Source organism: Labeo rohita, chromosome 19, assembly GCF_022985175.1.
Source record: "Labeo rohita strain BAU-BD-2019 chromosome 19, IGBB_LRoh.1.0, whole genome shotgun sequence".
In the NCBI taxonomy this organism is placed as follows: Eukaryota; Metazoa; Chordata; class Actinopteri; order Cypriniformes; family Cyprinidae; genus Labeo; species Labeo rohita.
The window spans coordinates 28504323-28531802 of NC_066887.1; the positions used below are offsets into that span (position 1 = coordinate 28504323).

Consider the following 27480-nt stretch of genomic DNA (forward strand, 5'->3'; position numbering starts at 1 on the left):
TCTGCTTTTTCATGAATACTGTAGGGTCATTCTGCCAAAATAACCAAATTTCAAAAACTTTGATGGATGAATATTTACTGATTCAGTATAATCCACTATTTTGTAGGGGGAGGTCAAAACAGGAAGTTTCACCTGAAATTCAGAGTCAAGTTACAGGGGGGTAAAAATGACTTCAGAAAGATGGCAGCATCATAATGTTATTTTTACACAGAGATTGGTAGGTCTGTTAGTAAAATCTGTTGACTTTAGAAATCTTTGTTGCATTATGTGCCAATGGTGACCATTCAAAAATGGGGAAACGGCACTTTTCACGTTTTCTCCAAAGTTTGCATGCCTGTAATTCAAAAAGTATTAGAGATAACTTACTTGGTCTTTTAGATATTGGATCTTAGCAAACTTTCCGTTTGGCATCTTCATTAAGGCCGTATGAGATTCAGTCCCAGAGATATTGGAATTTCAATATGGCTCCAGGAGTAAAGCATTAAAATGTGTACATTTTCAGTGGTCAAAAACCAAATGTGGGTAAGTTTGTGAAAATATGATACTTCTTTATATCAAGATTTAATACTTAATACTTCTTACAGGCAAATTTTGAAAAAAATCCCTGGGGCACAGAACACTGAAATTGGGTAATATTCAACTATCTGGACATGGAGCCTCATTGAGACCCCCATATCTCTGGGACTGAATGATGTAGGGCCTTGAAAATGAAGATTCCAAAAGAAAAGTTTATTAAGAACTTGAATCTAAAATCATATTGCAATATCTTTAATACTTCTTGAGTCATAGGCATGCAAACTTTGGAAAAAGAATATTTATGGCACTCAGGTATGTTCAATGCAGTTGTCTTGACAGAAGGAAATGAGATTCATCTTTAGTTGTTTCAACATTGTTCTTTAGACATTCCTCTTTAAAAGAAAAGAAGTGTCGTATGTTTGCAAAATGACCCACGTTTGGTTTTTGACCACTGAAAATGTGTACAATTTAATGATTTACTCCTGGAGCCATATTGAAATTTCAGTATCTCGGGACTGAACCATACAGGGCCATAAAAATGAAGATGCCAAAAGGAAAGTTTGTTAAGACTCAATATCTAAAGGGGCATTAAGATAACTGTAATACCTCTTGAGTTACATATATTCAAACTTTGGAGTAAAAACTTAAAAGGTTCTGTTTCCCCATTTTTGAATGGTCATCATTGGCACATAACGCAACAAAGATTGCTAAAGTCAACAGATTTTACTAACAGACCTACCAGTCTCTGTGTAAAAATAACATTATGATGCTGGCATTTTTTTTAAGACATTTTAACCCCCTATATATATTTGGAGATTCTACTCATTTATCATACTGCTTTTTGCATACTGTATAGTAGGGGTGTGTGCATATTCGGATGTGGAGACGGTGTTTGCAGTCTTGTTATTGTGAATGAATGACTTAATGGTTGCACATTAAACTGGATTGAATAGAGTTTAATAATGGCAGCAAAAACGTTTTAAAGTACAACAGGACTGTGTAATTATCTCTGTAGCATCTAGTGACCTTGTGTTCTCTCCTGAGTTATTCTGTACGAACTGATCCAAACTGTTCCTGTGGTAAAGCTTTAATCTGCCGTCCGGATCTGTGAGCTTGACAGGAACTAACCAAAAGAACAGCATGAGTCTAAAAATGTACAAAAGGGTTGTGTGCATGACGATCATACAATTATTTCTGCAGTGCTAGAAGTCTGAGCTCGCTCTGTAAAGAACATACAATATTAGCATAATCGATTAAGATCATATATATGCTATTAACAGCTGATAAAACATTACAATAATTCACAAGTAATCCACATGACTCAGTCCATCAATTAATGTCTTTTGACGCGAAAAGCTGCATGTTTGTACGAAATAAATTCATCAAATTCAAGATGTTTTTAAACTTTAAACTGTTGGGTCCAGCTAAAATATGAGTCATCTAGTCATAATATGTGACCCTAGAAAACAAAACCGGTCATAAGTAGCACAGGTATATTTGTAGCAATTGCCAACAATACATTGTATGGGTCAAAATGATCAATTTTTATTTTATGCCAAAAATCATTAGGATATTAAGCATTTAAGATAATAAGATCATGTTCTCTGAAGATATTTTGTAAATTCCCTACAGTAAATATATCAAAAAAATTGTTGAACTTCATTTGGACAACTTTAAAGGCGATTTTCTCAATATTTACATTTTTTGCACCCTCAGATTACAGATTTTTAAAAAGTTGTATCTCGGGCCAAATATTGTCCTATCCTTACAAACCGTACATCAATGAAAAGCTTTCATCAGTGATCATCAGTTTTCAGATGATGCATAAATCTCAAATTGACACTTATGACTGGTTTTGTGTTTCAGGGTCACATATTGCTTTCTCCAGTTAAAAAAAAAAAAAAAAAGAGAAATATGATCAACACAGAGAAAGCACTGTTTACAAGCAAAAACAGTCTAGTTTTAAACAAATATGTCTGTAGATTTTGATGTGAGGGGACAACAGGGAATGGACTTATTAACTGGAGGAAGAGTTATTATGGATTATGGACTCATATTTTAGCCAGAAGTGATGGTTTAAAGTTTAAATGGCTCAGTGATGGATTTGTTTCTTACAAACATGCAGCTTTTTGCTTCGCAAGACAATAATTGATGGACTGGAGTGGTGTGGATTATTGTAATGTTTTTATCAGCTGTTTGGACTCTCATTCTGACGGCACACATTCACCGCAGAGCATCCATTGGCAGTGATGGGAATAACGGCCTTATAAATAAACGGCATTACTAACAGAGGTTTTTTTTTCAGTAACGAGTAATAAAACGAATTACTGTTTCCCCCATTACAACGCCGTTGACAATAAAATGCGACTTTGCTGTAATTTATTATAATTTTATTTTTTAGTTCATCTGAATGAATGTGTACCTGTATTTGATGAACCGTGAACTCTATTGTGAAGGCACACAACTAGCCGTCGCTTTGACTTACACACACACAAAGAAAGACACAGAGCAAGAGAGTCTTATATATCATGCAGAATTTATGCACTACATGTAAACAATATTTTTTGCTGTATTTTGCTGTCAAAATAACGGAGTTCCCTTGGAACTATTAAGAAATGCCGGTTTCTTCAGCAGTAGGCGGAACAATTGCGCAAGCGGTGCTCTCATTGGCCGGCACTTACCTATAGACCAATTTGAAGTAGACGTCAGTTACGTCGCTTACAGCTGCGCGTGCATAGTGGTTGCACAAAAACACTGGTAACAAGTTGAGGTAAATGGGAAAATCCATGGAATAAGAGGAAAAAAATACTTGGACTTAATTTGGACTTTACAACTCAATTTAACTCAAAACTAGTCAGTTTGTTAATTCTAAGCGGGAAAAAAGCCCGAAGTGTGGGATATAAATTCTGAGCCGAGGGGAAAAGAGAGAATGACAAGTTGTTTTTCCCTTATTAGAATTGTGAGACATAATCTTGGAATTGCAAGAATAAAGTCAGAATTTTGAAATATAAAATCAAATTTACCTATTTTTTAAATTCTTTTATTCCATGGCTCCATAGACTGCTACTTGAACCTCCCACAAAAAAATCATCCCTATTTCGGATCTGTAAGACTATCCCACTATCTAACATAAATTTGGTTGACAAGCTTTTGTAATATGTGGGGAACATTTTGAAAATGACATCTAATCAATATAATCTATAATCTTTTTAAATCTAACTATATTGTAAGTATTTATCTGTGTAATTCTCTAGCCGTAAAGGCTGTCTCTCCCAGGTTTTCTGCATCCATAATGCACACGCATCTCGAATGTTTAAAAACAAATAATTGGTCCGTTATCGTCACCATTTTGATTTCAGCAAATCATTTTGAGTGAATGCAGACAACATGATTAATATTCATGAAACCAGCAGCTTGTTAATCCTTTGTGCGTGTTATTAGTAGCAGAATTCATAGTAGTTTTGTTATCTAAATTATCATAATGACTGATGCTAAGTGTATATTCAGATTTTTTAAAAACTGTGCCATTATGCTTTATGTATGTATAGTAGTCAACATTTAAAGTGGATCAAAACCTTGAGTTGTGCTAACCACCAAAACTATACCCATTTTTGTCTTAGGACAACTTAGATGAACTTTTTTGATCCGCTTCAAATGTTGACTACTGTGTAATAGTATATCAGATATTTAATATTAGTCTGGTGAGTAAACACACAATTTCATTCATTTAATTTAAATTTCATTAATTTAACATATTTACTATTGGCGGCATCCAAGTTATTTGACATATTTGAAAATGTTTTTAAAAAGTAACACAATAGTTACTTTCCCTGGTAATTAGTTACTATTATAATGATGTTATCTTAATATCTTAACATTTTCATGCCTTACCTTTAGCAAATTAGAGCTGGACAGTTAATATTGTTTACAGTTTGTAACAATATAAGCAGTCAATATAGTGTTTATTAATGTGTTCTCCTCTTGTCAAATCTGCTGTTTGATTTCTTCAGGATTCTGTTATTGACGAAAGGATTTGTAATGCATTATTTGTAATCTGACACATACGTGAGGGAAGCTAAATATTAAGCTGGATATAATGTTGGGCAGGACTTGATTTAGTCCATCACGTTTATGCTTTGTTAGACTATGTTGACTCAATATACTGCTGTCTGGAATTTTAGATTTTATTGGTCAGTCTTGTCTGTTAAAAATGGGCCTAATTTTATTTCATGTTGACTTTGAGTAAAAGGGTTGCTGTTTAGTCTAGCATTTCATGCAGGTTTCCTTGAAGTGAGATGATTTTATCAGCTGTAGCCCGTGTTGATCCACCGTGGATTCTGTCAGCGCTATCAGTTCATGAACTCAACCAGCCATGCTGCTTTTGCCTGGTGTAAATTTCTGGAAATAGATACAGTGAACCGAAAAAGTACACAGTATCCGAATATCATTTCATTAGATATAACATACTAAAATGGCATGAAAACCTAATTTTACATCTTCACAAACTTATTTTTGTTCAGTTACTTTTTACGGGTGTTTTGATTATTATTTTTTGGATGTGTGAACTCCGTTCTTCTCATGTTTTCATTTTAAGTGCTTAACAAGCATGCTTATGGTATTTTTCTTTTCATTTTTCTTTACTGTTATCTAACACAATGAAATATTTTTTGAGGCTTGTGTGCACATGGATGTGAATACCTGTACTATATTGACTTGAGGGGTATACTTGTTCAGCATTGTGGTTGTTTTTGTGGTTTTATGTGGAGTGAGATGTATTTCATAGGGTAAAACGTGTTTTCAGAAGAGCTCAGGGCAGATATCCTCCGGCTCTCAGCATGGCCGGATCTCAGAAGCGGTGCAGGTGTCTGGAGTTGTGTGTCTTCCAGCGGAACAGCAGGAGGAGAGAGCTTTATCCTGTCTCCTAAACGGATGGCTGTTGTAGGGAGAGAGAGAGAGAGAGATATCTCCTTCTCCATTACGCACGTAATGAGGCATTAAACACTCTTTAACATCTTTATCAGGACTTTGTCTCAGGCGGCCTCGTGGCCTGATGCTGTTTCAGCGGTTTGTACAAGCAGTCCAGCTCCAGGAATATGGACAAATTAAAGGGGCCATATCAGAGGAAAGAGGAGTTTTCATACTTTCTCGTTCATTCATTCGTGCATTCATGCATTCATTAATGTTTATGATATAATTAAATAAATAAATAAATGAAAAAATACTTTTAAAATAAATACATACTCTTTTAAAAATGTTTAATTAGTAATTTAAATAAATAAAATCAGAAAGTTTATTTTATTTATTTTAAATCATTCTAAATTAATCAAAATATATTTTGAGTAAGTATGTACAGTTAAGTACATACACATGATTTGCTGTAACAATAATGAATAAATCATTATTTATAATAATAATTGTATATATTTAATAATTAAATAAATTGGTAATTTCAAATATATAAATGGCTAATAAATACATCATGTTTTAAAATATTAAAAATACAAAAGGCACAAAATAAATGAAAAATAATTTTAAATAATTGTATTTTCAATAAGCATTAATTCATGCATTCATTCATTCAAATTTAAAATAATTATATAATTAAATTAATAAATAAATGAAAATATATAAAAATCAATTTAAAATAAATAGATACTGTTTTAAGAATGTATAATTAGTCATTTAAAATTTAAATAAAAATACAAATGTTTGTTTTATTTTTTATTTTAGATAAGTAATTTTAAATAAATGAAAACACATTTTAAATAAGTACAAGTAAGTACATAAATACATGATTTGCTGTAACATTAATAATGAATAAATCATTATTTATATAATTAATTTTAATAACTTAAAATAGTTAAATTGGTCATTTCAGATATATAAAAATAAATGTTAAAAAATACATCATGTTTTAATGTATTATAAATACAGAAGGCATTTAAAATAAATGAATAATTTCAAATAATTGTATTTTTAATAAGCATGCATTCATTCTTTCATTCAGTCAGTCATTCATATCATATTCATATCATATTTAAAATAATTATAGAATTAAATTAATAAATAAATAAAAATAAATAAAAATACATTTAAAATAAACACTTAAAAATGTATAATTAGTCATTTAAAATTTAAATTTTTTTTTTAAGTTTTTTATTATTTATTTTAAATAAATAAATAATTGTATATAAATTAAAGTACATTTTAAATAAGCACATACAATTAAATACATAAATACTTGCTGTAAAATTATTAAAAGACATCATCTATAATAATATTTTTAATTACTTAAAATAAGTAATTTCAAATATATAAAAATACATTTCAAATAAATACATTGTTTTTAAATTTAGCATTTATTTATTTACTTTAAATTATTATATATATATTTTTTTTTATTTTGATTAAATTCATTTATTTTAAATAATTAAAATTTTGCAAGCATAGGTAGTTTTTTTAAATCGAATTTAATCTAATTTTTAATATCTACTTTCAATAATAAGCAGCTCTATAATATAGGAATTACTAAAATAATTTATTTATTGTTTATTGGTCAACTTAATTCATTTATATATCATATTTTGAAAGCATTTGTATATGAGTAGTATCTGTGTGTGTGTGTTGCATGTGGGCGAACAGCTGCTCACACGCTGTGCGAGTGCTGATAATCAGCACTTTCTAACGAGCCAATTCATCTCTCGTTAACATTTGTTATGACCTGCAGGAGTTCCCACGCGGGGAGTTCTCGCTCTCCCTTGATTTTCAGGCTGTGCAAAACTCTTGCTTCCCCAGATCTGCAGTATAGCCACTGGGCTGTCGTCGTAGCGGTCAGGCAGCGTTGCAATTGGGAAGAGGCGCGTGTGAAAAAGGTGCTTGTTAGTGAACAGATGGAGCGGCTTTTCAAAGGTTTTCTCACTTTCCCCACTCACTGTAAAAGCCCTGGAAGCTTCCTGACCCCTGCAGATGGGATTCAGCCACGCTGACAGGTGCATCCATCCTGCGTCTTGGGTTCAGCGTCTGTATACATCTTTCACCTGCCAGATCTCAACACCACTTAGAGCGGTTTATCGTGAGGCCTCGCTCAAAAGGGCAAGTATTTGACGTGCTTGTGTATGTGGGATGGAGCTCTTACACCAGCAGATGTCCACAGCAGACCCACAATCTAAACTACTAAGCTGTAATGGACGACGGCACAGTGTGGGGCTGTATAATGACTGCCGTCCTGCTGGAGACAAACACACTCACCCAAAACCACAGGCATTTGCAAATGCATGACCTTGGACTTGTTGGGAATGGCATACTGCCTCTTAGTTTTACAAGTAGTTTTAGTTTGCATACTGCATTTTCTGTATGCCCTGCTACTGTTTTCCAAAATATGAAGTATGCAGGGCACACTGCACTGGGTATTGTGTCCCACAATGCAGTGCTCTCAACTTGACCCTCTATTTTTTGTATTATTTGATCTGATTGCCACACAAAACTGTACATGCAAAGCAATACAAGTGCGTATCTGAATTATGCCATTAACATTTCATTGAAATCATTATAATTGCAAATTAATATCTTTATCAGCACATTGTCTCTGGCGGCCCTCGCAGCCTGATGTTTTAACGGTTTGTAAAAACAGTCCAGCTTTAGGAATATTGACAAAAAAGGAGACATATCAGTGGATTTTTAGTCTTTTGAAGTTTATCTAGAGCGTTATTTATTTTTCGTTTATTTTTTTTTAAATAATTCATGTCAAATCAATTTATTTTTAAACTGTTTATTTTAAATCCTTTTTTTATTTCAAATTCTTAATAATCGTATTTTTAAATAATCATTTATTTTCTCAGTACTATAATGAAAAAGAGCCTCAAAGCCGTTTTAAATTCATACTAGCATTTCTTTTCATTTAACGAATTAAAAAAAATAAATGTAATTTAAATAATTTAAAATTTGATTTAATTAATTTATTTTAAATAAAAATTAGTTGCAAGCATATGTAAGGTTTTTTGTAGCCGAATTTTTCATTTTAACCTATTTCTAATATCTACCTTTTCTAATACACAGCACTATAATACAGGAATTATTACAATAATACAATAGAAAAATGCATTTATGGCCTGTGAGTGTTAACCAGTGTTGCCAAATCCCGCGGTTTTCCCGCGGAGTTCGGCTACTTTAACGCTGTTGCCCTGGATGTTTTTTTTTTATGTCCACGGGTTGAAGTGACCCCAATAACGTGACATTTAGCCCCTGAAATGCAACTTTTACCAGGGGAACCCTACCGAAACCCATTGGGCTAGTTTTGGGCTAGTTTTGAGTGGCATTTTGATGGGTTTTGATGTGAAAACCTGGCAACCCTGGTGTTAACTCATCCCTAAGAAAAGAGATCTAAGAAAACAATAACATCAGCTAGTGATAATGTGTGGTGGTATCTTGACTTCATTGAACTGTTTTATATTTTTAGTAGGTAGAACTACTGTACTGTACATTTTGTAAGCATTAAGCTTAAAAAAATAAAAAGAAATTTAATTTAAATAATTAAAAATTCTTGTTTCTTTTAAACATTTGTATTTTAACTGATTTATTTATTTATTTTATTAATTTTATTTATGTTCTTTAAATCATTATGTATGTTTTTTTAAAAATATGATTTCATTTATTTTAAATAATTAAATATTAGTTGCAAGCATGTTTTTTTTTTATAATGAGATTTTTCATTTTAACCTATTTTTAATATCTACTTTTTCTAATATGCAGCACTGTAATACAGGAATTATTACAATAATACAATGTAAAAATGCGCTGATGGCCTGTGAGTGTTAACCAGTGTTGCCAAATCCGCAGTTTTCCCGCGGAGTTGGGCTACTTTAACACCTTTTCCGTGGATGTTTTTTTTTTTTATGTCCGCCAGTTGAAGTGACCCCAATAATGTGACATTTAGGCCCTGAAATGCGACTTTTACCTTGGGAACCCCACCGGAAAACATGTAATACACTCAGCGCTACATAATAGTAAACAGTTCTGCTTTTGTGTAGCTGCAGAGGTTTGAAGAACATGAGGTTCAGCTCGATGTGAGTCATTCGGGAGAGCTCCTCACTAATGCTGAACAGCAGCGATACAGAATTGATGGCGAATCTCTGCGGAGGTTTCGTTTGGAGAGGTGAGTCAGCTACACTCGATCAGGGTTTCCTGTCGTCTTCAAGAGCGGCCGTCACACGAGTGTGTGAGTCACTGTGGAGGGACGTTAATGCAGAGTGTGCTTGTGTTTGGTCTGTGCAGAGATCTGGATTAGAAAAAAAACAAAACATTGACTGCTTCCTGGACTGATGACTGATCACAAGGGCCCTTTCTTTTATTAGATTTTTTGTGGGTGTCTTTTGAACAGCAGAGCTTAGAATTCTATTCTATAATAGAAAACTAGTACGTTTGATTGCAAAAATATCACAGTATCACTGTTTTACTGTATTTTTAATCAAATAAATGCAGCCTTGGTGAGCATAAAGGCTTGAAAATCTGAACAGATCTTAAAATACTGGGCATTATACACTTTATCTATGCATCTACATCTCAGAATTCTTTGTTTATATCTCATAATTCTGCATTTGTGATGCAATCTAGGAAAACCCAACACATTTGACCTTTTTTAGGTTTTGATACCATATGAAAGCTGAAACAAAAGTTATGGCTGATAGCTATGATTTTCATCAAAGAAATTTTGAGGAAAAGTGGTTTAAAGTGAGACAGCTTTCATTTTAATTTCACGGGTTTAACGAGAGCTGTCTGTCAGGAGCGCTGTACTGCATCATTACACAAATAGACTAACATTACCCTGAAGAGGACAGTTTTCTGTTTATCATGGGCATAGTCTCTGAACTTTTGATCTCCCTTTGTATGTTTAGATAGCACAAATAGTGTACCTTGTAGTTTACATTTAGAAAAGCGAGCACAGCGCAACTGTTTGTGCACTGTGCATAAAACAGACTGTCACAGGACGACTCCTTAGTAACTTCATCATCCGATCCTTCATCTCTGAATGTGAAATAGTCCATTATAACATCGTTTAGGGCACTGACATCACCAAGATTGAGCAGACTGAGACAGGAAAGATTGTTTAAGTGAGCAGCTACTTCAGACTGCGTTGCTCTCTTGTGCTCCTCCATCTCACGATATAAAAAAACAAAACAAAAAACAAATAAAACTTTGCGTGCTATAGTTTCCACAGCACTGGCGGGGAATGTGCATTGATACACCTTTATTAAATATGTTACGTGGTTTATTTTGATAGGTTTGTTTTTGTGGTGTTAAGAGAAAGCACCTCCGCAGCGCATTTTTAACATAAGAGAAAGACACAGTCATTTCTGCTTGCTGCAATAAATCACTATTTTTCTGCACTAAACAAGTGAATTTTGCTAAGATATATTCATGGATGATAGACAAGATGTTATAGAGTAATAATTTAATGAAAACCTAATTTTGACTAAAATTGACATTCTAATTTCCTGAAAACGTCCCATCGCGACATCCGACGGGTTTTCCCAGATCGCATCGCATTTACACTACCGTTCAAAAGTTTGGGGTCAGTACATTTTTATTGGTTCTTTTTTTTTTTTTTTTTTTTTTTTAAGAAATTAATACTTTTATTCACCAAGGATGTATTAAGTTAATAATTAAAAGTTTATTAAAAGTTAATAATAAATAATTTACATTGTTATAAAATATTTATATTTTGAATAAACACTGTACTTTTTAAAGTTGTTATTCATGAAAGAATCCTGAAAAAAAAAAATCACAGGTTCCAAAAAATATTTGGCAGCACAACTGTTGATATTATCCAACATTGATCATTCTAATAATAAATCTGCATATTAGAATGATTTCTGAAGGATCATGTGACACTTAAGACTGGAGTAACAGCTGATAAAAAGTCAGCTTTTCATCACAGGAATAAATTCTGTTTTAAAGTATGAAACATAAACAGTATGTTAAAATAAAAAACATTATTTTATATTGTAAAAACATTTTGCAATATTACTGTTTTTTTTTCTATATTTTTAATCAAATAAATGCAGCCTTGATGAGCATAAGAGACTTTTACAAGTCTTACTGACCCCAAACTTTTGAACGGTAGTGTATATCTAACAATTCTTTGTTTCTATTTCACAATTGTGTGTTTATATCTCACTGTTATGTTTATATCTCACAATTCTGCATTTATATTACAGTTCTGTGTTTATATCTCACAATTCTTCATTTATATCTCACAGTTAAGTTTATATCCCACAGTTCTGCATTTATATCTCACAGTTCTGCTTTTATGTCTCACAGTTGTTTACAGTATATCTCACAATGTTGTGTTTATATCTCAGTTATGTTTTTATCTCACAATTCTTCATTTATATCTCACAGTTCTGCATTTATATCTTACATTTATCTTTATATTTCACAGTTCTGTGTTTATATCTCACAATTATGTTTATATCTCACAATTTTATTTCTCACAATTCTGTTTATATCTCACAGTTGTTTATATCTCACAATTCTGCATTTATATTGAGATATAAATACAGAATTGTGAGATATAAGTGCAGAATTGTGTTGTTTATATCTCACAATTTTGTTCTTTCTCACAATTTTGTTCTTTCTCACAATTTTGTTTCTTTCTCACAATTCTGTTTATATTTCACAATTCTGTGTTTATATCTCATAGTCATGTTTATATCTCATAATTTTGTTTATTTCTCATAATTCTTCATTTATATCTCACAATTGTGTTTTTATCTCACAATTCTGCATTTATATTGAGATATATACACAGAATTGTGAGATATAAACACAACTGTGAGATATAAATGCAGAATTGTGAGAAATAAACAAAATTGTGAGATATAAATGCAGAATTGTGGGATAAAAACACAATTGTGAGATATAAACACAATTGTGAGATATAAATGCAGAATTGTGAGATAAAAACACAATTGTGAGATATAAATGCAGAATTGTGAGCAATAAACAAAATTGTGAGATATAAATGCAGAATTGTGAGATAAAAACACAATTGTGAGATATAAACACAATTGTGAGATATAAATGCAGAATTGTGAGATAAAAACACAATTGTGAGATATAAATGCAGAATTGTGAGATAAAAACACAATTGTGAGATATAAATGCAGAATTGTGAGATAAAAACACAATTGTGAGATATAAATGCAGAATTGTGAGAAATAAACAAAATTGTGAGATATAAATGCAGAATTGTGAGATAAAAACACAATTGTGAGATATAAATGCAGAATTGTGAGATAAAAACACAATTGTGAGATATAAATGCAGAATTGTGAGAAATAAACAAAATTGTGAGATATAAATGCAGAATTGTGAGAAATAAACAAAATTGTGAGATATAACCAAATAATTTATATATAGTTTATATCTCACAATTCTGTTTATATTTCACAATTCTGTGTTTATATCTGTTATGTTTATATCTCACAATTTTGTGTTTATATCTCACAATTTTGTTTCTTTCTCACAATTTTGTTTCTTTCTCACAATTCTGTTTATATTTCACAATTCTGTGTTTATATCTCATAGTCATGTTTATATCTCATAATTTTGTTTATTTCTCACAATTTTGTTTCTTTCACAATTCTGTTTATTTTTCACAATTCTGTGTTTATATCTCATAGTCATGTTTATATCTCATAATTTTGTTTATTTCTCACAATTCATTTATATCTCACAGTTGTGTTTTTATCTCACAATTCTGCATTTATATTGAGATATATACACAGAATTGTGAGATATAAACACAATTGTGAGATATAAATGCAGAATTGTGAAATGTTTATATCTCTCAATTTTGTGTTTATATCTCACAATTTTGTTTATTTCTCACAATTATTTGGTTATATCTCACAGTTCTGCATTTATATCTCACAATTCTGTTTATATCTCACAATTGTTGACATCTCACAATTCTTCATTTATATCTCACAATTATGTTTATATCTCACAATCCTGCGTTTATATCTTACTATTCTGTTTATATCTCACAGTTGTGTTTCTCACAATTCTCTTTATATCTCAAAATTCTGTTTATAGCTCACAATTGTTTATATCTCACAATTATCTGTTTATATCTCACAATTATGCATATTTTATCAAAATTGCAAAAAAAAAAAAGTCTTGTGCGATAACTCAGAATTGCGAGGAAGAAATTGAGAAAAATTGTGAGAATAAAAAGATGCAATTAAATTAAATGAAATGTAGCCTTTATTATCATATGAGCTTTTTCAAAAAACATAAAAAAAACAATAGTATATGTGTATAATTTATTGATTTCTCCAATATTTCTCTTTCTCCTCCATCCACCCCACTTCCATATAAGTTTGATGTATAGATGGGGTATGTATAATGTATCATACAGCTTCAAGTCAGTCAGTCTCCTTTAGGAGCTTTAGTTACTGTTGGAACAGTTGAGTTTTCTTTCTTTCTTTCTTATTCACTGCTTCTCTCTACGTGGCATAAAAGAGCGTAACAAACCCCCATCTCATATATCTATCACAAGTTCACTTGTTTTACTTTTCCAAATTTTACATTATTTATTGAGTTCAAGGAAATATTTATAATTTATCCTGAAGTTGATTAAACTGAACCCCGAGCCAACAAAAACTTTTCAGTTTCAGACGATTTCACCAAGTCTGAACAAGATATAGTGTTAATATTAACCAAAAGTAATGTTAACTCTTTATCTTTATGCCAGGGTACTGAGGTGAAATGAATTGCGATGGCTGTTTCATGTTGACCTGAACTGCCAGATGTCGGACTCAGCAGGTGGATTTGTCTGTGTCTCGTTGATTTGGCTTGGTTCTCCATAAGCAGAGCCACAGGGCCTTTGTGTGGCATCCAGCTCAAATGAAATGCTCAAACCGCCTCATGGGCTTCTCCCTTAAGGGGGATATTACATTTAATTGGCCTGACCTGGCCTGTCCTGTCCCTTTCTCATCATTTCAGCTCTGTGCTGTCTTCTGATGCATTCATCATATGGAAAACTGTCTCCCACACCAGGCTTCATAGCATCTATAATAAAGAAGCTCCTTTTTCAGCCGTGCTTTAATTTCCCTCAGGAGTGAAGCCTGCCGTTTACTCTACGTCAGTTCAGTGTAGGCCAACAGCGCATTCACGCTGGATTTATGTACCAGTTTAAAATGGTTTATTAGATTCCTGATGGAAATGGGGAAAAAAGTGTTTGGAAGAGAAAATTCATGATGATCTGGAGATACCTGAAACTTAAAGTTTCTTTAAAGGGAGAAAAGGGGTGGCCATTACTTCCCTCTCACACACATAAATAAATTATTTTTATTTGTTTATTATGAATTTTTTTTTTTTCTGATTTACTTTCACTTACATTATTTTTATTTTGCTTGTTTATTTTTATGTAATTATTTCTTTTTACTTACATTTATTTTTATGTACTTGTTTAATTTCTTATTTATTACTTTATTCATTATTTATTTTTATTTTCTGTTATTTGTGTACTTTTACTTACCTTTATGTACTTGTTTGATAATTAATTTGTTTTATATTCTTGTTTTATTTGCATATACTTATGTAAGTTTATTTATTTACTTGTTTACTTTTTATTTTCTTGTTTGTTTATTTATTTACTTGTTTATATGATAATTAATAAATTAGTTTTATTTTCATGTTTCATTTGTTTACTCTTTACTTACATTTATGTACTTTTAGTCATATACGTATTTCATTTTTTCATTTATTTTCTTGTTTATTTTTTATTTACTTGTTTATATGATAATTTAATTTTCTTGTTTTATTTGTTTACTCTTATTTAGTTTTATTTATGTACTTTTAATAATTTACTTGTTTATTGTTTTATTTATTTTCTTGTTTACATGCCAATAAATTTGGTTTATTTTCTTGTTTTATTTGTTTACTCTTATTTACTTACATTTATGTATTTTTATTAATTTACTTGTTTATTTACTTAATTTATTAGTTTTATTTTCTTGTTTTATTTGTTTACACTTTTTTACTTACATTTGTGTACATACTTTTTTTTTCTTTTTAATTTTTTTATTTATTTACTTGTTTATACAATAATTAATTTGTTTTATTTTCTTGTTTTATTTGTTTACTCGTTTACCTTTTTTTTTTTTACTTTTGTTCATTTACGTATTTAATTTTTTATTCATTAATTTGTTTATATGATAACTTTATTTTTTTTAATTTTCTTGATTTATTAGTTCACTCTTACTTACATTTATCATGTACTTTTATTCATTTACTTGTTTAATGTTTGTTTGTTTTATTTATTTTCTTGTTTATTTACAATTTACTTCTATCTCTATCACTTAAAAATGATTTCAACCCAAATCAAATCAATATTTCATATTTCATTTAAGTATTTGTTAAGTAGCTGTGTGCCAAAGCTGGATAATATAGAAGTTGATCACCCTTGTATTTTAAACTATGTTATGCCTTCTTTTTTTTTCAAATAAATTTTAGCATTTCTTTTTCCCCAAACTCACCAGCAAATTTCACAAGGCATTTCACAATGACGGCCATTTCGTTTTAGTGTAAAATCCACAACGAGCTCTAGATTCATGGAATTCACGAGAAATGTCAACAATAACCGTAATTCAGAGGCGACGGACAAGAATAGATACAGTTGGTTTTCATTCTTTGAAAATAATTCATGCGTTCTAAACTCCATATGGCCTTCAGCGGCGGATGATTATTAGTGTGAGACGGGGCTCTGGTTAATTTGAGCGTGAAATCTGCAAGCATACTGTAGATAATACAGTGAATATATCTCCTCCCGAGGGAACGAGGGGCCATTGTTTGCAAACGCTTAATCAGTATCAGACTCCGTCTCTGGATTAATGGAAAAGCTCAGTAGAGTAACTCCAGTCCGCTAGCTTCCAGCTCTGAAGGATTTACTCAGAAACAGAGAGCAAAATTCAGCTGAAAAGAGTCATATAGTGTTTCTGTTGCTTAACCATGCTTGCTAGAATCGCCAAGGTCATAGGTTTGATTTCCATAGTTTATATCTTGCATCTGCCAATTGCATGAATGTAAATTTAGCAGGAGGTCGTCTTGTTGTACCCCCAAGTAAAATAAATGTTTACGGTCGCCGCTGGCTGTTAAATTCGGTCAGATTTATAGAGCAGGGCTTGCAAACGCATTGATCAGGCCTGTCAACATCAATGAATCTTATGTTTAAAAGCTGAATGTGTTTCTCTCTTTGTGCATTTATACAGTGCTGCTTTTCACTGATGTGTGTGTGTGTGTGTGTGTTGCAGATTTCCAGTGGGTGCAAGGCGACGTGTGCGAGGTGCAGTTGATGGTTTATAACCCGATGCCATTTGAGCTGCGGGTTGAGAACATGGTAAGCGATTTAATATTATAAAATTAAATAATAAATAAATTATTTTATTGTTTTTATTTTTTACTTTTTTGTGTATTAATTTTTCTTTATTTTTGTCTTATTGTAGTTGTTTTTATAAATTATTATTTTTGCTCATATATTTATAATTTAAATTTTTTTGTTGTTTATTGTTTTTATTCTATATTATTGCGTTTTTTTATTTTTATATTTTTATTTATTTATTTATTCATTTAATTTTGTAGTATGTTGTTTTATTGCAATTTTTTTTTATATTTTAGTTTTATTTTATGAAATATTATATTTTTCTGTTATGTAAATTATTATCTGTACAGCCAAAAATGGAGTATTAAGTTAAGTTCATTTTATTTTATTTACTTTGTTTTATTATTATTCATAGGTTTTTTGTTTGTTTTATTGTAGTATATGTGTAAGTGTGTATAATTTATATATATCAATTTGTGTTCATAATTTAATGATTTTGTATTTGATCTTTTATTTGATATTGTTTTTATTTATATTATTTAATTGTGTATGTTTTATTTAGTAATTTTTCTTTCTTTTTGTATTTTATCTTGTTTGTATCTTTCGTTTAGTTTTTTTATTTTATTGTAGTTGTAAAATATACTATGTATTGTAATTTTATGAAATTATTTTTGTCGTGTGTACACATAATTATAATTAAAAATAATAATTATATTTTTAAAAAAGTAATAATATATGTATTATATTATTTTATATAATATTAAATTTATAATATAATAATAATATAATAATATAATAAAATAATTGTATTATCTTTAAATTTTATATTTTTATATTTTATTTGATTTTTGAATTGTTTTTATTTTGTTTTATTGAAATATATTTTTCTGTCATTTCAATTATTTATTTTATTTTATTTTAAATAATTACTAAATAAAAAAGAGAAAAACGCGTAGAAAGAGTGAGCGCGCCAATTATACACGTTCTTATCTTCATCTTCGTCTGGAGGAGGCATTTATCTCGCTAAGTGCGCGTGCTCTTTGGTTTAATTAAAACCTGTGCTTGACACTTTAATGTCCAAATCACGATAGAATATAAGCTCTTACATCGAATCCTGCAGAAGCTTTATGGTGTTACTCTTTATGTTCATCACTATAAGAAAAAATGCTAAAAACAGATTTTATGCATGAGCACTTATATTTGAAGCCTATAAAAAGTGGCATTGAGCACTATGGAGATCTCTTTAAAAAATTCATTGCTTAATTTATAGAGGTTTTGTCACTTTATATGGCATTTTGCTCTCAGTGAGGACAGAAAAATTGAAAACTAATCTAGACATGGTGTTTTCATTGCGTTGGTTTGTGATTTGGCCAGTGCACCGAGCAATAGAATTGTAATGCAAATGTCATTGCCAAAATGACTATTGTGTTTTATGTGTTTATATATTAACTGTTTATATATTAACCGCACTTTAGACTTTGGCCCAGACAGTGACGCTTATTGGTGGCTTAGGGGCCATTTAGGGCGTAGAAGGGTCACCCTGACTTGCCCATAATGACAGGGGAATAGAGGCAGAAGCTCACTGAAGAGATGGAGACGGTTTGTGTGAATGTGGGAGAGGGGTTACGGTGTCTTTCTGACACTATAATGGGCCACTCATATAAGACCCAATTATTAGAATCCAGCCATGTGGAGATGTTCCTAAGAAACCAAGGTAATTGTGTATCAAACGCTGGCTCTTTGCTGTCTGCGCTTTACATAGATAGCTACCTTCTGTGAAGCTGTTTACTTCGGACACGTTCTCATCTTCCATCTTTGAACTATTTATTTTTGGTCATAAAAAGGCATTTTAGCAACATTTATTTTCATTGAGGCACCTCAGATTGTATTTTATGTATATATTTCTATTCTATGTGTTATTGGGGTACCTTCAATTTTTTTTTTTTTAATTATTTTTTAAATGTAATTTAATTATTATTAATTATTATTATATTTTTTATATAAAAATTTTTATTTTATATTTTTTTTATTGTATTTATCTTATTTTAGTCTTTGTCTTTTTTATTATTTATATATTTCTCTTCTAGGTTTTATTGGTTTTATTTATTTTATATATTTTTAATTATATTTGTCTTTAATCTGTGTAAAAAAATATTTATTTCCATTCTAAGTTTTATTGAAGTGGCTCAGTATTCTATTCTGTTCTATTCTTGAATAGAATTATGAATTTTAGCAACCTCTCTTTTCATTGAGGCACCTCAGATTTCATTTTATGTAGAAATTTCTCTTCTATGTGTTATTGGGGGCGCCTTAGATATTTTTTGTTTGTTTTTTTTTTTTATTTATTTGATTTTACTTTTTATATAAAATAAGGTTTATTTTATATTTTTTTGTTTTATTTATCTTATTTTAATCTTTTGTTATTTTTATTATGTATTTCTCTTCTAAATGTTGAGGTACCTCAGTATTTTATTCTGTTCTGTTCTATTCTATTCTATTCTATTCTATTCTTGAATAGAATCTTAAGAATTTTAACGACGTTTCTTTCCTATGTATTTATTTATTTCTCTTCTTTGTATTATTTATGTGCCTCAGTTTTATATTTTATTTTATTTTATCTAAAATATTTAAAATAATAATAAAATAATACATTTATTTTATTTTGTATGTATTTTTTTCATATTTTGTTTTATTTTATTTGTCTTTTATTTGCAATTTTAATCTTGTTTTTGTTCTTGTGTATTATTGAGGTGCCTCATATTTTTTATTTTTTTTATTTTATCTATTCTCTATACTCTATTTTAAATTTTTAGAAAATTAAAAATAAAATCTATTTTATTTCGTATGTTTTATTTCATATTTTATTTGTCTTTTATTTGCAATTTGAATTTTGTTTTTATTTTTTGCATTTTATATTTTTGATCTATTTGATTTTTATTTACATTTTTCATTTGTGTATGTTTTGTTTGTTTTATTCTATTAGTAGAATAAAACAATTATTTTATTTTGTTTGTTTTATCCTATTCTAGTAATGTTTTTATTTATTTATTTATTTATTTGTACTTTTTTTATTATTTCTTTATTACTTTATTTATATATTTATATATTTGTCTTCTAGGTATTATTGAGGTGCCTCAGTTTTATATCTTATTTTATTTAAGATATTTTTATGAAATTAAAAATAAAATCAGTTTTAATACAAATATATATATTTTTTTATAGTTTATTTTATTAAAATTGTTGTATTTTATATTTTAATTTTAATTTTTATTTGTATATTTCCTTTTTGTATTTTTTTGTAATTTATTTATTTATTTGTAGTTATTGTTTTAAATATAAATTTTTTCAGTAATTTAAATAAATCATTTAAAAAAACATTTCACATCTGTGATGCCTTAAATCGCTCTCTAGGTAGACAACTCACTGAGTTTTAGAACAGAGCTGTATTTGTATTCCCCAAAGAAGCTGAATATCCACTTTTTATCTAAAAAACTGTAGAGACAGTCTTTTAGGAGCAATTCAGGGGTAAAGTTCTTTTCTCAAGGCTAGGATAGTGATGGAGCAGGTCTATGATTATAGTGACTGTTGGACTGAATCTACTGTCTTTATGTTAGCAGCTCCGATCCATAACCATTAGCCCATCACACCCGCAGACTCAGGGCACAGGTGTGTGATCCAACTACAGGTTAAACTCCAATCCACAAGTTTTTTTTTTTTTGTCCTTTCTCACCAGGATAGACTTAACTGTGATGTGTGTGCGTTTGTGTTAAAGGAAAAATGATTGCATAGGTGAGTTGTGTTGTTCCAGACATGCCCAGATCAGCCCCAGATGGTATCAGCATGATACCCTATAAAACTCCTCTGCCAGTCATAACCTGTGTCAGATGGCACCGCAGATAGTGCCAGGAAGAACCTGTGTGACCTTACTGCTGACCTCATGTCAAGTACACTATACATTCAATGTACCTCAGTGTTGTCTGTTTGTTCAGTGTCTTCATGACTGCTAGGCGTATAAATGTATTAAAATTATAATTTATTTTTTATTGATGTAATTATTACTATTATTATTTTATTATTTTATTAACTATTTAGCAGTATTTATTATTAAATATAATTATTTATTATTTAAATATAATTTCTTATATTAATTAATATTAAAATTTCATATAATTTCTTATATTTCGTAATAATTTGGTTTTATTATTTGTTTTTTTGTTTTGTTTGTTTTTATATGTAATAAATATTTATGGATTTTCTATAGTGTAGGTATATATGTAATACAATACATATATGTACATATATATATATATATATATATATATATGTATGTATGTGTGTGTGTGTGTGTATATATATATATATATATATATATATATATATATATATCTAATTATCTTCAAAGAGAGTGGCTTGACCAGTTTCCCTGGCTAAGATACAGTAAAGCCGATAATATAATGCACTGCATTTACTGTAAAGAGTGTGGGAAGACCATGGGCGGCAATTAGTGATGCGCAGATGTTGGTTATATCCGTGGGTCGGGTAATAAAAAAATGCATTTTGATTATTTGCGGGTGGGTCGCGCATATTCGCTCAAATCACCCAGTAAAGACGGTAAGGACCGTGGCGCCGGCTTCCTTTGAAATATGTTTGATGATTGCACCTGATGCGCCTGCGCCCGCTTCGTCCGTACCAGCACCAGATTTGCTGCCTGTTCATACACAAGAGCATGTCAAGGGAGGCATGCCGAGTATTAAAATAAAAACTGTTCATATCATCATATCATCATGCAAAAATAAGAATTAGAATAATTGTAAATGACAATTAAATGCGATGCGGTCGAAAATTTTTCTTAGGTGCACCAGTGCAACCAGTGCAAAAAGTTCGTTTAGAGCCCTGAACAGGTCTAAAATATAATTAATGCCTTCAGATGCATCTGTCATTTTTTTAATGTCAGTTCATGTAACTGCTTTGAAAATATTTCTCTTCTAGGTATTAATTTCATTCACTCTAGGTTTAATTAAGTGCCTGTGATTATGTTACGGTGCATTTGAAAATGGCTTGTATAATTTTTGTCTGGTGGAACAGGGAAAAAAGACGCACAAAGAGCAAATATTTCCACAGGGTCTTTGTAGCAGGCGATGAAAGTCTGCCGTTTGACATCCAGACCAGAAAAGAAAAGAACAGATCGTTAGTATTAGCTGTCGAGCTAATTAACCTTTTCAAGAAGGAAATGCAAATGAGTTATTTCAAAAATACGGCTTATACAATACTGAGACCTTCCACATAATATGAGGTTTTACTTACTACCGGTAAAGTAATTTACAGGTTAGGGCGCTGAACTAGACTTCAGAGCTGAACATATACATCCTGATTGGCATTATTATGTGTCTTTATTACAAAGCTGCTCAACTGTTCAGGTTGAGTGAGAGAGATCTTTGTGATGAGAGACATCTATGTTTCTACTGTCTGGACAGTGGAGTTGATAAAGTTGCTGTAAGTGATTTCAGACATTTTACCAACTTCTGTCAGACTTGATTATTGACAAACACCGGATTAGACGGCCATCATCCTTTCAGTCACAAACCATCTCTGCAAAACCTTCACATCCAAAAACATGTCAACAAAGCCAAATGCTCCATTTTTTATTTTTTATTTTTTTATTGACTAAAAGCATGTTTTGCTCATGTTTACAGCACCTAGTGTAGAAACATTTATGATTTCTCAGAAAAGATATTACAGTCATTTCTTTCAGGTAGTAGGTCATAAAGTTTTTTTTTTTTGTTTGTTTTTTTTTTTCATTCGATTTGATTGATTTTGATTTGATTTGGATCATTTGATTTGATTGATTGATTGATTGATTTGTTTGTTTTATCAATATCTCATTTAATTCATCATTTAAGTTTTATTTATTTTATTTTTTTTTTTTGTATTTTAGCAGCTATGTAGAAATAAAAAAAGTATTTAAATGTAAAATTTTGAAAGGTCTAAATATTTTTCTAAATACTTAATACTCAATTTTAAAATTAAAATTATGTCTCTCTCTGTCTCTTTCTCTCTCTCTATAGATAGATAGATAGATAAATAACAGTAAGACTTATAATGTTTTGTTTTTTTGTTTTTTTTAAGAAGTCTCTTCTGCTCATCAAGCCTGCATTTATTTGGTCCAAAGTACAGCAAAAAACGTACAATTTTGGAACATTTTTAATACTTAAAATAGCTGTTTTCTTATATTTGAATATATTTTAAAATATATATATATATATAAAACGCTGAAAACAGCCGAGTAGAATTTTTTCAGGTTTCTTTCATAAATAGAAAGTTCAGAACAGCATTCATCTCAAATAGAAATTTTTGGTAACATTATAAATAACTTTATCATAACTTTTGATCAATTTAAAGCATCCTTGCTAAATAAAAGTATTACTTTCTGTAATTTCTTTCCCTAAAAAATAAAAAACAATATTTGGCTCAAAGCTTTTAAATGGTATAGTGTATAACTTTACAGAAGCTTTTTATTTTAGATAAATTCTGATCTTTGGATCTTTCTATGCATCAAAGAATAAAATGCATGCCCGAAAAAAAAAATTACTCAACTGTTTTAATAATAATAATACTAATAATAATAACAATAGATGTTTTTTGAACAGCAAATCAGCATATTCAAATGATTTCAGAAGAATCACGTGACACTGAAATCTGAAGTAATGATGCTGAAAATGTAGGTTTGATCACAGGAATAAATTGCATTTTAAAATATATTCAAATAGAAAACTGTTATTTTAAATAGTAAAAATATTTCAGACTTTCGCTGTTTTTGCTGTACTTGGGCTCAAATAAATGCAGCCTTGATGAGCAGAAGAGACTTTTTTTATAAAACATTCCAAATCTTAGTTCAAAAACTTTTGACTGGTAGTGTATATATATCTGATAATATTTAAACAATGTAAGTATTATACATTGATTTTTTTTCCCTCTATATTTTGTATATGATATATATTTTCTTCAATTAGTTTGTAGTTAAATTGTCATTAACATTAACATTTTGTCTTTTTATTTGCTTAGACATTATTTTACTATATACAAAATATTACATAGAAATGTATCCGAATTGCCTAAGTAACATGATTTTGTAAAAAAAAAAAAAAAAAAAAGTCAGTGCTTGACTTTAAAGCCCTATGTTATGTTCTCTTTAGATAGATATAAAAGTTTCATGTCACAGAGACATTGACTGTGATGAGACCCTGAGCAGATTAAATATCAGGAGAAATGGAAAATTCTTGATTCTTTCCTGTTGAGTCCAGAGTTTAATGGTTTCATTCAGGCTAATATGATAAAAAATCCCATAAAGCAGATTTGGTGGAGTTTGAATGATGTCTCGTGTATGAATAGAAACCGGGAAAACTCTCCGCGGAGAGCAGCTCGACTTCTCGGCGCACCGTAATAATCGTCCCTCACCTCCACGACGAAGGTGTAAGCGTCTCGTTTTCAATCTGTCTCTGTCTCTTGCTCTCATCTGCTGCTGTGATTCTGCTAACGCTGTTTCCTTTCTCTGTAGTGCTGTGAACAAGAGCAATTTTCTCCATGGGTAATGGGGAGAGCATGCTGGGAGTGATTTCATCTCCTCCATATCAGATGTATATCAGGATGATTGATTATGTGATGTTTGGAGTTTTAAAAAAAATGAGAAAAGAGAGAAAACCAAAAAAAAATCTGTCACCAGTTGTTTTTCACTGATCTGTTTCTGTCTTTTCATTCTGCTTTGTTTCTGCATGTTTATTCACTTGTTGTTATCGTTAACACACACTAAGACAAAAACTAGCATAAAAGACCATAAATCTGTAAAACACTGACTATGTATTCTGCTGAATTTGGAAGCTGAAATTGAAAAACTGAAATGCCAAACAGAATATTTGCTACTCGGTTTTTATTATACAGTGCATTGCAGAAGTATTCATACCCCTTCATTTTATCACGTTTTATGTTGAAGCCTTATGTTAAACTGATTTAAATAACAATTTCAAGAGAATCTACGCTCCATACACCATAATGACAAAGCTAAAAACAGGTTTGTAACAACTTTGGAAGTTTGTTAGCAATAAAAAACTGAAATGATTTCATTGCATAAGTATTCATACCCTTTTCTGGGACAGTTGAAATTTAGCTCGGGAGCATTGTTTTTCAGTGGCAGGGACCGAGGAACTCATAAGAGTAAAAGGAAAGCTCAGCACAGCACAATATAGACGTAGCCTTAATGAAAACTCAGTCCAGAGCATTCAGAAGCTCAGACTGGACAGAAGGTTCACCTTCCAACAGGACTGTGATCTTAAGCACACCGAAAGAGTGACTTATATACAACTCTGTGAATGTCCTTGAGTGTCCCAGGCACAGCCTGGACCTGGTTGGGGGGGGGAATTAATTTAAACTAGTTTAACATAAGTCTGCAGCATAAAATGTGAAAAAAGAAAGGGGTATGAAGGCACTGTATATGCTTGTTATTTTAGAGTTGTGCTGTTATGCTGTATCTGGTAAATATATGTTTTTTCTGTGTTAACTGAAGTGCTGGCTTGTGAATGGCTTGTGAATTTCACGTGCCATTTACGTTAATCTTTTTGCTCCGAGGACATTGAATGAATTGCTTTGTGTGTGTGCATTTTATCTTTTAATAACATCCACATGTGCATGACGTTCCGATTCTGTCCTTGAAAAGCTGTCGGTGGCTGCGTTTGTTTTGCATTTAATCTGTTTTTTAATTGCATTTTTTCTTTCACTTTTGTGAGAAAACACCACAAGAGAAAGAGAACATTTTAAACACTAAATTCCTGAGGTGCTAAGCAGCAATACATTCTAATTAACACAAATTACTGAACTAATAATATAATAATACCGACCATTTCCCTACAGTGTTAAAATTGATTGATTGATTGATTGATTATAAGTTGTACTATTTATATATAAAAAAAAAAGTAAAATGATTTTTGTATTTATTTATTTATTTATATTTTAAATGTAGTTTATTTTAAATAATTTTTAAACAATAATTAATTTAACATAATTAAACATAATAATTTTATTATTTTTTTAAATGCAGTTTTTTTTTTAATTTTTTTTTTTTTTGATTAATACATTTATTCATTATGAGTTTCATTTATTTATAAATTGTTTTATTTTTACATTTATTTTTTACATTTATTTATTTTATTATTTTTTACATTTATTTTAATATTATTTGAATTTAATTTTACTTTTATTTAATTTTTTTTTTTATTAAATGCATTTATTTATTTATTTATTTTAAAATTATATTAGTAGTAGTAGTAGTAAATATGTTTAAATATGTTTTTTCATTGGTATTAAACTGAAAATATTTTTACAGAAATTTTGTCATTAATTACTCATCCTCGTCCTCAAATTTTTTTTTTTTTACATAGAACACAAGAAGGGTTATTAAGCAGAGCATTCATGCTGCCCTTATCCATAAAACAATCAATTATCTATACACAAAGCACTCACTATATACTGACCGTTGTATACTCTGTGTGTTTGTGTTCATCAGGGTCTGTTGACATCAGGTGTAGATTTTGAGTCTCTTCCTGCCGCTTTGTCTTTGCCAGCGGAGTCTGGCCTCTATCCGGTTACTCTAGTTGGAGTTCCTCGGACCGCAGGCAACATCACAATCAATGGTAAGTTTTACAACACCTTTCACGTAACATGAAACTGCAGTTTGACTTCTCTAATCTGAACTGAAACTGATTACTCAGCTGGAAATAGAGCAGGATTTTTATTGATTGAGAATTGATTGGCTCATGCATATGTATTCAGTTTTTTTCGTATAGCATAATGTGCTAGAAATATTACTGAGTAAATACAGAGTACATTAGGTAAATAGGGTGTTTATATTTAATGGTGGAAAAATAGGGTTTATTTTGACTATATCAATACTAAAAAACCGATGGACCAGTGAATATTTTCTTATAAAACGAGAAACGAGTTTATACTGAACATTTATTCTGCACCATAATGGTGTGATAATGCAGAAATCAAGTCTGCTTTAAACTGAAAAACAACTCCGGCGTTTCCCTGCTTGAATAAACCAGCTAAATATCCTCTCATTAAAACAGGATAAACTCATTGATCCCTGCTTTACGGCCATTCCAGCAGTTCTTAACGTCTACAAATCATACGCGTGTTTCAAAGGACTTTAATGAGCTCTAATTGCCTTCAGATCATTAGTTTGGTCTGTTATTATGGAACGTTTTTAAATGTGATTTTGCTAATATTGCAGGATATCACACGTCTGTGTTCGGCGTGAGCAGCGACTGTCTTCTGGAGGGTCTGGTGGGGGTGAAGAGCAGCGGTTGTATGGTGGAGGTGGTGCCGTCGCTCCCACGGCTGCAGCTCTGCACATCCTTACCGAGGTTTCCATGCTTTTTTCTTCACAGTATGAAATAAAAATAAGGTGACTTAATTAGATCACCTTCTCTTAGGATGTTTTAGTTGCTGTAGCCTGCATGCAAAACAGAGTTTTATGGAGATGTCACTTTGCTCAGTGCTGTCACAAATCAGTGGAAGCGTTCAGGTGG

General features: G+C 30.6%; 1 protein-coding gene across 2 annotated transcripts in view; it reads left to right on the forward strand.

Moving 5' to 3' along the window:
• trappc9 (trafficking protein particle complex subunit 9) overlaps nt 1-27480 on the forward strand; it is a 275482-nt gene that overhangs the window by 60344 nt on the left and 187658 nt on the right. For both annotated transcript variants that reach the window (XM_051136711.1, XM_051136712.1), the window contains 3 exons: nt 16833-16918; nt 26454-26580; nt 27183-27315. In XM_051136711.1, coding sequence (XP_050992668.1) covers nt 16833-16918; nt 26454-26580; nt 27183-27315 — 346 coding nt within the window. The remainder of the gene's footprint in view (nt 1-16832; nt 16919-26453; nt 26581-27182; nt 27316-27480) is intronic.